Below are 12,585 nucleotides of genomic sequence, written 5' to 3'. Positions count from 1 at the left end.
ATATATTGTATATATACAATATACAGTATATTATATAAACTACATAGAGTGCATATAATATACAGATATATAAATACAGATACTTAGATACTGCATATGAAAACTATCTGTATAGTACGAATATCTCTGTATAGTATGCATGTATTTGCATATAGATAATGTACATATGGACAGTATATAGACAGAGAGATGTACTAGGTATACTCTACACATGCCTCTGTATACTGTATGCAGAGGGTTACATACTATACCTCTACTGTGGGCTTTTCTCAGTATCCCTGGGCTGGGAGCTCTCAGGATCAGTGGCTGGGGAAAGCCACTGCCCACAGCCCTGCTGGGACCACACAGCGCATACGTGGCAGTGTCTGGAGCCACTGCCAGGGGGTTCCTGGGGCCAAAGGGCAGGAGCAGAGAGGTGCCAGCATGAGGAAGCCATGCCCACCCCTGCCACATTCCCACAGTGGAACGCAGCATTGGGAGGATGCACCACAAAAAAGCAAAGCACCAAGAACAAGGGAAGAGGCAGGAGAAGGGTTCCCAGTGCTCCCTTACCTGTGCCCAGCTGAGGTTCTTGTTGGTCAAGTGGTAATGCACCATGCCCTGGTGCTCATGCTTCAGGACACTGCCTGAGGAATGGAGCAAGGAGAGGCTCTGTGTTAGGGAATGTGCTGATGTTCACATCCAGCACCCTGCCCCTGCTCCGGGGGCAACTCCAGCAGCTCACTGTACCTGGGAAAGTCTTCTCCACAAAGGCCTTGAAGGCCTGCAGCTCGCCCTCCTCCTCACCCCGGGTTTTGGCCAGCAAGGTGTATCCACTACCAAACTTGCTTTTGAGGTGCTGGGGGCTGCCCAGGCACTTGAACTGCCCATTCACCATGATGGCCAATCGTGTGCACAGCGCCTCGCACTCTTCCATGCTGCAGGAAGGAGAGGACTCATTCAGAGAATCCCAGCATGGTTTGGGCTGGAAGGAACATTAAAGCTCATTCATTCCACCCCCTGCCACGGCCAGGGACACCTTCCAATAGAACTGCTCCAAGCCCAGTCCAGCATACCTTGAATGCTTCCAGGGATGGGGCAGCCACAGCTTCTGTGAGCATGTAAGCACCAGGACACAAGCAGAAGCTTCTGGGAAGTGGCTGGAGGTAGTTCCCTTTTCTCTGGACTCTTGGAGGAGGGAGATTTGGGTAAAGCCAGCCACTAGCTGCAGGCAGTGTATGCCCACCCACTAGGCCCTGGAGGCGTGTCCCCATCCCTTGGATCCGGCCACTCTCCCTGATCTCTCATGCCAAGCCCTGCCCAGCCAACTGTCACCTGTGGGAGGTGAAGATGATGGATTTGCCACACTCCCGTGTCCGTGTCACTGCATCCCAGAGCAAGCGCCGGGCCACGGGGTCCATGCCAGTGGAGGGCTCATCCAGGAAGATCACAGGGGGACCACCAATGAGGGCAATGCCGGCACTGAGCTTCCGCTTGTTCCCACCGCTGCAGGGGAAACACAGAATCATTAAGGTTGGAAACGACCTGCGAGAACAGCAAGTCCACCCTTCAGCTGAAAACCAGAGCGAGGAATGGGGACAAAGACCCTGTTGGGGGTTGGTTTTTAACTTTCCTCTGTGCCTGTGGAATTTTTTCCCATTGACACGCTAAGGGACACTGATGGCTGGGTCCTTGAGACCTTGAGATGGGGGGAGGGAGATCCTTCCTGCTTTTTTGGGAGTTTCTCTTGGTGGGTGGGCAGAAGCGGGGGGAACACCTCGAGATCACAAGGAGGTAAAGGAGGGTAGGAGGGAGTTAGGAGAGAGTTGTTCACTCTTTCACTTTTTGGCTTTTTGGCTTTGGTTGAGGAAGGTCTTTGCTACACCCCCCACCATCCCAATGTCAAGTGCTACCTCTTCTGTTGCTGGACCCTGCACCCCTGCTTGGACGTTCTCCTGCTTCAGCTTGCTGTTTTCCGAGTGTCCCACCTCTCCTCCATCCCTTCCCATCCGGGACACAGCCACCATCATCCCAGCACCCCTGCAGCTGAGGGGGATCATCGCATCTGCCCCTGTCCACTGGGAACCTGCCAGCACTCACTGTCAGCGGTGACAGTGACTACATATATATATATATTTGTACTAGTAAAGAACTGTTATTCCTATACCCTCATCTTTGCCTGAGAGCCCCTTAATTTTCAAAATTATGCTAATTTAGGGGGAGTGATTTACTTTCTCCATTTCAAGGGAAAGGCCTGCTTTCCCTAGCACACCTGTCTTTTTCAAACCAGGACAGACCCACTGTTAGCAAAGGGAGCATCACACAGGAGGAGGGACAGCACTTTGTCCACCCCTGCTCTCACCTGTAGGTCCTGACGAGCTTGTCGGCATGGGGCTCCAGGAGCAGCCCCCGCAGCATGTTCTCCACGCAGCTGCCGATGTAGCGCTCGGGGATGCCGCGCAGCCGCGCGTACATGCTCAGCGTCTCGCGCCCCGTCATGTGCTCCAGGAGGGCATCAAACTGCGGGCAGTACCCGATACGCTGCTGCACCTTGGGCCAAGAGGAGATCACAGCAATCAGCTCATGGGCAGGTCTCTGAGCTCCCACAGGCTTTGCAGCTCCTCTGGGAGGTTTTGCTCAGAGTGATGGGAGCTGAGCCACAGCTCTGAAACCATGGGTGGAACAAGAGGGAAATGCCCCTGGAGCAGCTGGGCTGACAGGGATGGACAGATGTGTCTCTGGGCAGCAACTGGGTGGGCTCACAACTGCCAAGCTGGCTCCTCATTGTGAGGGACCATTTTGGGGTGCCTCTCAGGCAAGCGCTGCAGGGCTGGTACCTCCCCCATGCCCCGGTCACTTCCAGGGACAAGAGCATGAGAGAAAGCAGTTTCAGGGAAGGAAGCAATTTGGGCCATGCTCTCAAGGAATGTTCTTCTGTCTGACCTTGTCTGGGATCCCCATTCACTTAAGAGTTGGACTTGATGGTCTTTGTGAGTCCCTCCCAAATCAGAATATTCTGTGAAATCTGGGATAGTGGTAGAGGAAGGACTAGACTGAAAGCCTAACCCCTGCTCATCTCTTTCTCAAAGGGAGTGGGCAACTCCCAGCAAGAAAACCCCTTGCAGAGATCTGGAAAGGTTTGAATACACTCCTTTTTGAGACCATCCTCCTATATTTTCCACATTTCCAACTATGGAGGAAAACCCTTTGATGAAGGGCTTGCCACTCTTACCAGGTTTGGCCTCCATTTGTATGTAATCCCAGTGAAGGGGTGACTGCTTCCACATGGCCACACAATGGAGAGCTGAGCCAGCCAAGGACACAATGTCCCTGGGATATTGTCTCTGCCTCTGGAACTGCAACCATGTCCGCTCTGAGGCACCTCAGGTGGCTCAGCCCAGCCAAACACAGCCTACAACACCACCCTTGCCCCCTTGGGTACCTTCTTGATGTTGGCCAGAATGCTGTGGCCATCCACAAAGGCATCCCCCGATGTGATGCTCTCATCACCTGTCAGCATCTTGAAGGTGGTGGTTTTTCCTGCTCCATTGAAGCCAAGGAGACCAAAGCATTCCCCTTTGCTGACAGCCAAGGAGATCCTGTCTACTGCCAGCAGGGACTCCCGGCTGTCATAGACCTGGAGGAGACCCCACATGAGCCATGTGTCACTGCCCATGGCATGGCAAGGCTTTGCCAGCCCCGAGAGGACACGGCTCAGATGGCAGCAGGATGCTCAGGTCACCTCACCTTGGTGAGCTCCTTGATGACCAGAGGGCTGCTGAGAGACGACAGCAGTTCTGGTGGCGACTCCAAAACCTTTTTCCTCTCATCTGCAACATCCCTATCCTCTGGCAGCACAGACACTCTGTTCAGCAGAGCCACCTGAACACAGGGGAAGACACACTCTCTGTCACCTGCCTGCTGAGGGATGAATGGGTTCCTCCAGCGTCCCCAGCCCTGGCAGGATCCATCCCTTCCATCAGCCACCTCTGGGGATGCCTCACTCCCTTTGTCAATGCATACACTTTAGGTGACTGGCTCCTCCAGGCTCCGGGGATGCTCCCTCGGAAGATGATTTAGGTGATGAGGGCCCGTCTCCAGCTCACAGGGACTCCTGAGCTGGACTTGGAGACCACAGCTCCCTCCCACGTGCTTCACTCACCCACTTTCGCCGCCTGCAGATGCCACAGACAAGAGTTCTCAGTCTCCAGAGGAGGTTTGTCTCAATGAGAAAGAGGAGGAAGAGGAAGGAGAAACCCTGGACAGCCAAGGAGGTCAGGTACCGCCCGATCCCAGGGGTTTCCCAGGAAAAGTAGTTCATCTGATAACTGATATCTGAGGAAAGATGAAACAAAATCAACTCCTGGATCAATCCACACTTTGGGGAAGGGCAGAAGACTTAGGGAACTCCAGAGGAAGCTGTGAGCCCAAAGCTCTGCCAGGCTCATCTCCATCCCACACTGGCTCCCTGCTCAAAGCTCTTTCCAATGCTTCCCATGAGAGAATTTGAGCCTGGAGGGAATCTGGCAGAAGATGCCCAGTGGAGGCAGGCAGAGGACACCACAATCTTGGGACTGGGATTTCTTTACTCATCTCTGAAACCTCCCCTAGCCCACATTTTCCTCCAAATCACGAGTAAGGTGATCCAGTTAAGGAACTTTTTCCTATGTGTGTCCTAAATATGCTGCCAAGTTTTTGCTCTAAAATGGTACCTGCAGCTACTGGTCAGGCAGAGGCCCCATGATACTGCCCAGTTCCACCACCCAGCCCCCCAGTGATGCTGTGGATATTGGTCAGGTGAGGACATAGAGACTCACTGAAGGCCTTGCAGATGAAGATGGCTTCAACGGAGGAGGTGCAGAACTGAATGAACTCGTAGTTCTGATAGAAGTCACTGATGCACTGGCCCAAGCAGTAATTGGGTAAGACGAGAAAAACTTTATCCAGAGTTTTGGAGAGGTCCATCAATCCCAGCTCTGAAAGAGAACAGGTGGCTCAAGGGGTTAGAGACTGCTGATTTGGGAGAAAAAATCCTGATACTGCCAAGTTTAGAGGGAAACCAAACATATTCTGTCATTTTTAATGGGTCGGAATGAACTGTTGTAGGGTTTTATGGCTACTGCGGGAACAACTCTGGGGTGAGAGAACCCCCTTGGGGGCTGGACCTTATTGGTGATGGCTGGGCAGGTACAGAGGGCAGTGACCCACCTGGGATGCTCATGATGGTGACAGCGAGGAAGGTGGCGGTGCCAGAGAGGATGTTGAAGATGGTGAGACGGGTGTAGGCTGTGGCTGCCACTGAGAAGAAGAAGCTGAGAAGGTACATGAGGGGGATGATGGCCCAGCCATAAAGGAGGAAGATCAGCATCACATCAACGAGGTGGCTGTCTTGGGTGAAGGCTTGCACGTTGAAGGCTTGGAATATCACCTGGGGCACAGCAATGTGGGGAAAGGCACATTTGGCTTGACCTCAGGCGAAGTCTCCTTGTCCCAGTGGCCCAGGGTGATATCAGCACTGCATTGACCCAGACAAGCCCTTATGGATGGGTCCTACCAGCAGCCCATGGTTGGCCCCAGAGGAGGCCCCTTCTGCAGACTGGGATACAGAAGGGCAGATCTGGGGAATTCCTCTCCAAGATCTCACGGATTTTAATACTTTCTAGTCCCAACAGCGAAGTGTTCAGCTGCCAGAGGAAATTGCCCCAGCTGGTTGGCCATGGTCCAGCACTGAGCAGGACCAAGGGACAGCTTTCTTGCCAGACCCCTCTACAGAGACAATGCCAATGGCCTTGTCCTTCTCCCTCCACCCACAGACATCCCAGAGGAGCAGCATCCAGCACTCCCACCAACAAGGAGGGCATTGGGGTGCCAGGGGTAACTCACCAACATCAGAGCACAAGGGATGAGGAAGTTGATGATGTCCCAGAGCAGGGCAGAAAGCCAGAAGTTGACCACGTAAACGCCACTGACCAACTGGACATGCTTGGCCTTGATGGCGCGTTCGCTGACCAGCAGCAGCGCGAAGGTGCTGGCCAGTGAGGCCATCCCATACAGCAGGTTGATGGCAATGGCAAAGCCAGTCTGGCCTCTGTGGGGACAGGGGGACACGTTAGGGCAGGAACACCTCAGCAAACCAATGCTGAGGTTACACAAGGACAGAATAGTCTCAGTTAGACGGGACCCACAAGGATCATCCAGTCCAACCCCTGGACCTGCACAGACACCCCAACAATCCCTGAGTGTTGTTCAAATGCTCCTGAAGCTCTGGCAGCGTTGAGACAATGACCATTCCCTGAGGAGCCTGTTGAGTGCCCCACCACCCTTGGGGAAGAACCTTTTCTTGATTTCCAGCCTAACCCTCCCCGACACAGCTTCAGCCGTTCCTTCGGGTCCTGTCTCTGGTCACAGAAAGCAGAGATCAGCACTCGCCCCTCTGCTGCCCCTCTTGAGGAAGCTGTGGCCAGCACACCCACACTGGGCTTCTTGAAGAGCCTACACTGCCAACAGGCTGAAGAAATATTCAAGAGAGACAGTTATCCCCCAGGCACAGCCCACCCTGCACACCACAAAACTCCACTTCGCATTGGTAAGGTCCCAGATATGACCCTCCTGGTTTAGGTGAGGTTCAGAGGCCCTGGATGTGGAGTTTTGTGAAGAGCATGGCAACGTGGCTTCCCCTACTATGAGTACCCAGGAAAAATGAACCCCAGCCAGTATCTTGAGGGGAACAGCCAGCCTCTGATACGTGCATGAGGTGATGCGGCTGCCAGGCTCCGCTTTGCTCCCCTGACCTCCTGAGTGCAATCACAGCTGCATTTGGGTACGAGAAGCTCCAGCCTAGCTTCTCCACTGACCTCAGTACAAGCAAGCCAACCTGCACTTAGATACTGCATATGAAAACTATCTGTATAGTATGAATATCTCTGTATAATATGCATGTATTTATACACAGATAATGTACATATAGACATATAAATGTAGTAGGTATACTCTGTATACTGTATACAGAGAGTTTCATAGTGTACCTCTACTGTGGGTTTTTCTCAGTGTCCCTGGGCTGACAAAAACACTATCCCAGTGTCCCAACCTGCACCCTGAGCCCTAAGAGGAAAGCGAGCCCTGTGTCACCATCACACGCACTCCATTAGCTGGTCCTTGGCTTTCTCGGTGATGTTGCGGGGCTGGGGGTAGTTGGTGACGGTGATGGAGGCATTGGGGCCTGCCAGCACCCTGAGGACAGCGTTGTCAGCCAGCATGAGGGCGGTGGCCGGGGAGTGGTAGGCCTGGTTGTTGAAGAGCGCCGTGACCAGCGTGTGGTTTCCCGCATCCTCGAAGGAGGCGGCTGCAATGTAGTGCTCATTGAAGGCTCCTCCTTCCTCAGAGGCTCGGGAGATGAGGTAGTCCTCCAGCCCACCTGCCAAACACCACTGCTGTTATGGGTGGGCTCCATCACACCAGAGCTAACTGAGGCCAACTGGAAAACACCCCAAGCAGACTCAGTCCTGGTGGCCCACCCTAGTCCTGATCACACAAACACAGATAAATAGAATCTCCTGAGTTGGAAAGGACCCACAGGCATCACCGAGTCCAACTCCTGTCCCTGCACAGGATACCCCAACAATCCCACCCTGTGCCTGACAGCATTGTCCAAGATTCCTTGAGCTCTTTGAGAATTGGGGCTGTGACCATCCCCTGGGGAGCCTGTTCCAGTGGCAATAAACATGGGCTTATGGAGAAGACATGTCTGCTCAGGTGAGGAGAGGTCCTGCCACACAGGAAAGAAAAGCATCAGATACGTCGCAGCTGGGACCTGAAGCACCCACACCAGTGGCCTCTGGACACCCTGTTGGGCACCACCCGCTCCAGGAGTGCTCCCTGAGCCCTCACCCAGCACCTCCAGTGGCGACTGCCGATGGGCATCCAGCAGCTCTATGTACTGCTTCGCCAACCTCTGCGGCAGCTCTGCAGTGCCCGACACCGAGAAAGGCACAATGGTTTGGCCGTAGGGATCCAGCGTCAGCCGCAGCAGGGACGAGTCCCGTGGGCCCGGGAAGGTCTTGGCCACGATGAGGGCAAAGGCAGTGAAGATCAGAGGCACGAGGAACTGCGCTGCCACCATCTTCCAGTTGCGCCAGCTGTACATGGCCCGCTTCATGAACATGGCGTAGAACTGCTGGCAGCACAGGTAGAACTGCGAGGGGAGAAGCCATGTCATGGTGAGCCCTGACAGCTGTGGACACACCACCCCATGTAGCTGATGTGGAAGATGACCCCAAACCACCCCCACCCTGTATGCACCTGCCAGCCTGCAACAGAGTCTGCTCTCCAGCTAAGCCTATAAAGGGATTAGCAGGGCAGCTGCCCAGCTCCAGCACATTCAACTCCACAGCTTCTGAACAATCACTTTGAGATCTCAGGTGGTAAAAGCAGCTTTAGCCATGACCTTTACCTCCCTCCACCTCCCAGCAGCTGAGGCTCTCAAACAGGAATTAGTGCAGGGTAGCTGTCAGCCAGAGCAACCAGGTGAGATATCTGCAAATGCCCAGCCCAGAGCCTGCAAACACCTTCTGTGCTTTTCAAGCCCATCAACATCCTCCTCCCCCTCTGCCTTTGAGACGTGCCCTTGAGAAGACAAGCGATATTGATCACGGGCGCTGAGGCAGCGGGGCATGAAGGGCTGCCAGGGAACTGGAACTAGCCTAGCGAGGGATGGAAGATAGATTTTCTCATCTCCCTTCTGGAAAATCTGGAAAACCCCAATGATGGAACAATGGCAGGTGGAAAATCAGATTAAATCACCTTGAAGAGCAATTCAGACCCCAAGATTAACATGAAGATGGTGGAAGTGACCAACCCTAAATATCATTTGACCTAATGATGCAGAATCCAACTTGATCTTTCAATTTGATGTTCCAAACCACATACAAGAGCAACTGTACGGGAGGCTCCACCTGGTAACCCTACTTTCAAACACCCCCCCTTCACATGTCCCCTCCCTGTTCCTGCTGCACTGAGCCCCTCAGCACTGACCCCAGTGTTGAGCTTGATGCTGGAGCAGTCCTCGGTGATGAGCGCCCCGCTGTCGTCCGTCATGTCCGTCATGCCACTCAGACTGCTGGAGTCATCCATGGCCCAGTCATTGGAGCGTCTCTCATGCTGGTACTGCAAAGCAGGCAGCTGGATGGCCTGGATATCCATGCTGGAGTCCACAAGCTTCCCAACCCTGTGCCAGGAGGGAAAGCAGGTGATGAAACAGAGATCCAGGCAGGATACAGCTGTTCTAAGCTGGGGAAACCAAAGCCAAGAGACCAAAGCCAACGAATGTCCCAGAGAGATGTGCTGGACATCACCAAAGCACATGGGCACTGATTACCCCTCCACGTACCTGAGGAACACCTCCTCCATGGTGGTGACTGAGGCACCATAGCTGGCAATGCCCAGCTCCTCCCGCCTCTGCTCCAGCTCTGTGAACAGGGCCTCAAACCTGAGCGAAGAAGGGACATGTCAGACACCCACATTCATTGGAGGGGGCATTTGGGGGTAAAGACCATCTGGGCATCAGTCCTGCAGCTGACTGGAGTGCCACCCTCAGCACTGCAGGGGGAACCAAGTCCCATTTTCTATGACCAGCACTGATGCAGGTAGCAGCTTCCCTTTCCAGCAAGCCTGTGAGGCAGTGTAAAGACAAGGGGACCCCCACGGGGAGGAGCAGTAGAGGACAATGCCATTACCTGTGTGTGCTCTCCTTGGGCAGGATGAAGGACAGCTCTGCCCCAGCATTGCTCTCCATGGTGGCATTGGGCACGTACTGGCAGATGAGGCGGGAGATCTCCCCCAGGTTGCAGTAGGGTTCCTTCACCATCACCATGTGATATCCTGCCCCTGGGAGGAGCCACCAGAGAAGGGAGAGGAGGGTCAATCCCAGCCCAGCCTGGGGAGGGGGCTAGAACAGAGAGGGATTCACAGGCACCACTTTGCACCAGATACAGACACGACGCAAGAGGAAATGCGGGGAAGGGACTCAGGACGGGCCAAACAGCAGGATGGGGAGCAACCAGCCATCAGGCAAGGAGCAGTGGATTCCCTCTTTGCTCTCTATTCCCCCTCCTGCTCCTCCCTGGCCACAAGAAGACATGGAGTACAGCCTACTGCTGCTCCCGTACCGTATTTGCGCTTGAGGAAGAGTGAGGAACCGCAGCACTGCAGCTCGCCCTTGGCCATGATGGCTATGCGGTCCCCCAGCAGGTCTGCCTCATCCATGAAGTGAGTGGTCAGTAGGATGGTTCTGTTGCTCCTCTGCTGCTGCAGGAGATCCCAAGTGGCTCTGCGAGAGGCTGGGTCCATCCCTGAAGTCGGCTCATCCAGCATCACCACCTGCACACAGGAGATGGGTGCAGGTCAGAAGGGGCTGGGGAAGGCCCAGCAGCACAGGAGGGGACAACCTCAGGGCCCAGGAGGAGCCTTGGCCTCACAGCAATGATCTTGGGGAGCAGCTACCAGACAGCAGAGCCTCAGGGCATGGCCCTCAGAGTCAGAGTGCTCCTGCCCGCTCTCGGCTGTCCCTGCTTCTCCCACTGGCTCACCACAGATGAGGAACAGCCTCAGAGACGCCCCAAGGACCTGCACTGGTCCCAGTGCGAGGTGAGCCCACCAAAGCCACCTGCCTTGGAGTCCCCGATGAGGGCGATGCCGATGGACAGCTTGCGCTTCATGCCCCCGGAGAGAGCCTTGGTGAGGGAGCGTCGCTTGTCCTCCAGGCTGAGGATCCTCAGGATGTGGTTGATCTCCTCAGGACACTTGGAGGGTGGGTATCCCTTCAGCTGCCAGACAGAGGAAGGGAGGGATGAGCTCACCTGCAGGGTTGCCAAACCCCACCACACTCCTTCCTCCCCACATAGACAGGAAAGTGGGGAAGCAGAGATGGACTCCTGCCCACCCCTGCAGGAGCTGGCACAGCTGGCAGGGGTGGTTCCATGCAGTTGTGCTGTCTGAGACCCTTCACTTCTCCACCAGCCTGCAGATAAGGTGGGAAGAGGATGCAAGGATTGTTCTGCTTATCATGGAATCACAGAATGGTTTGGGTTGGAAAGGTCCTGCAAGATCATCTATGCCAACTGTCCTGCCATGGGCAGGGACACCTTTTGCTATCCCAGGCTGCTCCAAGCCCTGTCCAACCTGGCCTGGGACACTTCCAGGGATCCAGGGGCAGCCACAGCTTCTCTGGGCAACCTGTGCCAGGGCCTCATCACCCTTAGAGGGAACAATTTCTCATGTATATCCCATTTAACCCTGCCCTCTGGCAGTGGGAAGCCAATCCCCATTGTCTTGGCATTCCAGGCACCTGCCCAAAATCCCTCTCCTGGAACCCCTGCAAGAGGCCTCAAGGTCACCCTGGAGCTTCTCTTCTCCAGGTGAACACTCTCAGCTCTCCCACAGCAGAGGTGTTCCACCTTTTGATCATTTTTGGACTCACTTGATAGCTCTCACCACACTTGCCCACATCTAGGAGCTGGCACCTCCAGGTGCCTCTCCCAAGGCTGCCCCCCTGCTCAGTGCCAGGCTCACCCCTGCATAGAAGTGGAGGTGCTCTTCCACTGTCATGTTGTCGAAGAGGACATCGTGCTGGGGACACAGCCCCAGGCTGCGACGGATCAAGACCATGTCCTGGGAAATCTCATAGCCATTGATGTAGGCCTGCCCGCCCGTCGGGGAGTGCAGACCTGTAGGGAGCAACACAGCAGGCTCAGGGTGACCCCAGCGGCAAAGAGCCAGCAGAAATGTGAAGGGTCCTGATAAACATCCCCCCCACCATCAGCTTTCTGCCAAAAAACAGAGCAAGTCTGTCTCATGCTCAGGCTGGGGTACAACAGCTTCCTCCTGCCTGCAGGATGGGCTGCAGGGCACCCACAGGTGGGAACTGGGCCTGCCAGTGCAGAAAGGAGAGGAACAGGCAGGTGAAACATGGTTCTGAGCTGTGCAGAGTGCCGGGAAGGGCCTGGGTTGAGATCCCAGGAAGGTCCTGTGAGCTCCTTGAGCTGCCAGGAGCTGCTCAGAGCAATAGAGAACAGAAAAGGACCATCAAAGGTCCCTGTGTCCATCATGCCAAATCCCAGAGCCCAGCAGCTCAAGAATGACAAGCACCAGTTCCACCTTATGTGCTTTATCATGAGAAAGCCTACAGAGAGCAATCCTACAGTAGGTCCAGTCTCTTCTCATGGCTCTCCAGCACAAAGCCTGGCTATCATTTCACCCACTTGCTGATGGCACTCCTGGTCAATAGTTCAGCAAACTGAAGGTGTTCCAAGGAAGATCAAAAAACCCCTCCCTGCCCTCAGAGACAGGCTCTAGCTCTCCTTTGAGGGTGAAGCCACCAGCTCTCGCAGCAGGATGCTCCTACCTGTGAGCATGGACAGAGTGGTGGTCTTCCCAGCACCGTTGTGTCCTAACAGGACGGTGATCTGCCCTTCATACATGTTCACTGTCAGGTCCTTCACTGCCTCCTTTGTCTTGTTTCCCACTTTGAAGACCTGTGAGATCACATCCATGAGCTGGTGCTGCACTTCAGGCAAGTGTCTCAGCTCCACCCAGCAGGCAAAGCTTGGCATG

At 54.7% G+C, this 12,585-nt stretch overlaps 1 protein-coding gene across 1 annotated transcript in view; it reads right to left on the bottom strand.

Annotated features, from left to right (window-relative positions):
- The window catches only part of ABCA3 (ATP binding cassette subfamily A member 3), a 31,369-nt gene that overhangs the window by 3,252 nt on the left and 15,532 nt on the right, over nucleotides 1–12,585 (bottom strand). The window contains exons 12-30 of the mRNA XM_033073904.2: nucleotides 12,377–12,506; nucleotides 11,545–11,699; nucleotides 10,644–10,799; nucleotides 10,143–10,353; nucleotides 9,711–9,861; nucleotides 9,365–9,463; nucleotides 9,010–9,202; nucleotides 7,867–8,170; nucleotides 7,120–7,393; nucleotides 5,863–6,067; nucleotides 5,188–5,407; nucleotides 4,797–4,955; nucleotides 4,142–4,314; nucleotides 3,727–3,861; nucleotides 3,422–3,616; nucleotides 2,342–2,529; nucleotides 1,315–1,485; nucleotides 730–917; nucleotides 553–626 (exon numbers count right to left, since the gene is read on the bottom strand). Of these exons, the coding sequence (XP_032929795.1) occupies nucleotides 553–626; nucleotides 730–917; nucleotides 1,315–1,485; nucleotides 2,342–2,529; nucleotides 3,422–3,616; nucleotides 3,727–3,861; nucleotides 4,142–4,314; nucleotides 4,797–4,955; nucleotides 5,188–5,407; nucleotides 5,863–6,067; nucleotides 7,120–7,393; nucleotides 7,867–8,170; nucleotides 9,010–9,202; nucleotides 9,365–9,463; nucleotides 9,711–9,861; nucleotides 10,143–10,353; nucleotides 10,644–10,799; nucleotides 11,545–11,699; nucleotides 12,377–12,506 (3,381 nt within the window). The remainder of the gene's footprint in view (nucleotides 1–552; nucleotides 627–729; nucleotides 918–1,314; nucleotides 1,486–2,341; nucleotides 2,530–3,421; nucleotides 3,617–3,726; nucleotides 3,862–4,141; nucleotides 4,315–4,796; nucleotides 4,956–5,187; nucleotides 5,408–5,862; nucleotides 6,068–7,119; nucleotides 7,394–7,866; nucleotides 8,171–9,009; nucleotides 9,203–9,364; nucleotides 9,464–9,710; nucleotides 9,862–10,142; nucleotides 10,354–10,643; nucleotides 10,800–11,544; nucleotides 11,700–12,376; nucleotides 12,507–12,585) is intronic.

This window comes from Catharus ustulatus, chromosome 16 (genome assembly GCF_009819885.2).
Source record: "Catharus ustulatus isolate bCatUst1 chromosome 16, bCatUst1.pri.v2, whole genome shotgun sequence".
Lineage (NCBI taxonomy): Eukaryota > Metazoa > Chordata > Aves > Passeriformes > Turdidae > Catharus > Catharus ustulatus.
The sequence above is the reverse complement of the archived record's forward strand: the minus strand, read 5'-3'. Positions and strand labels throughout refer to the sequence as shown.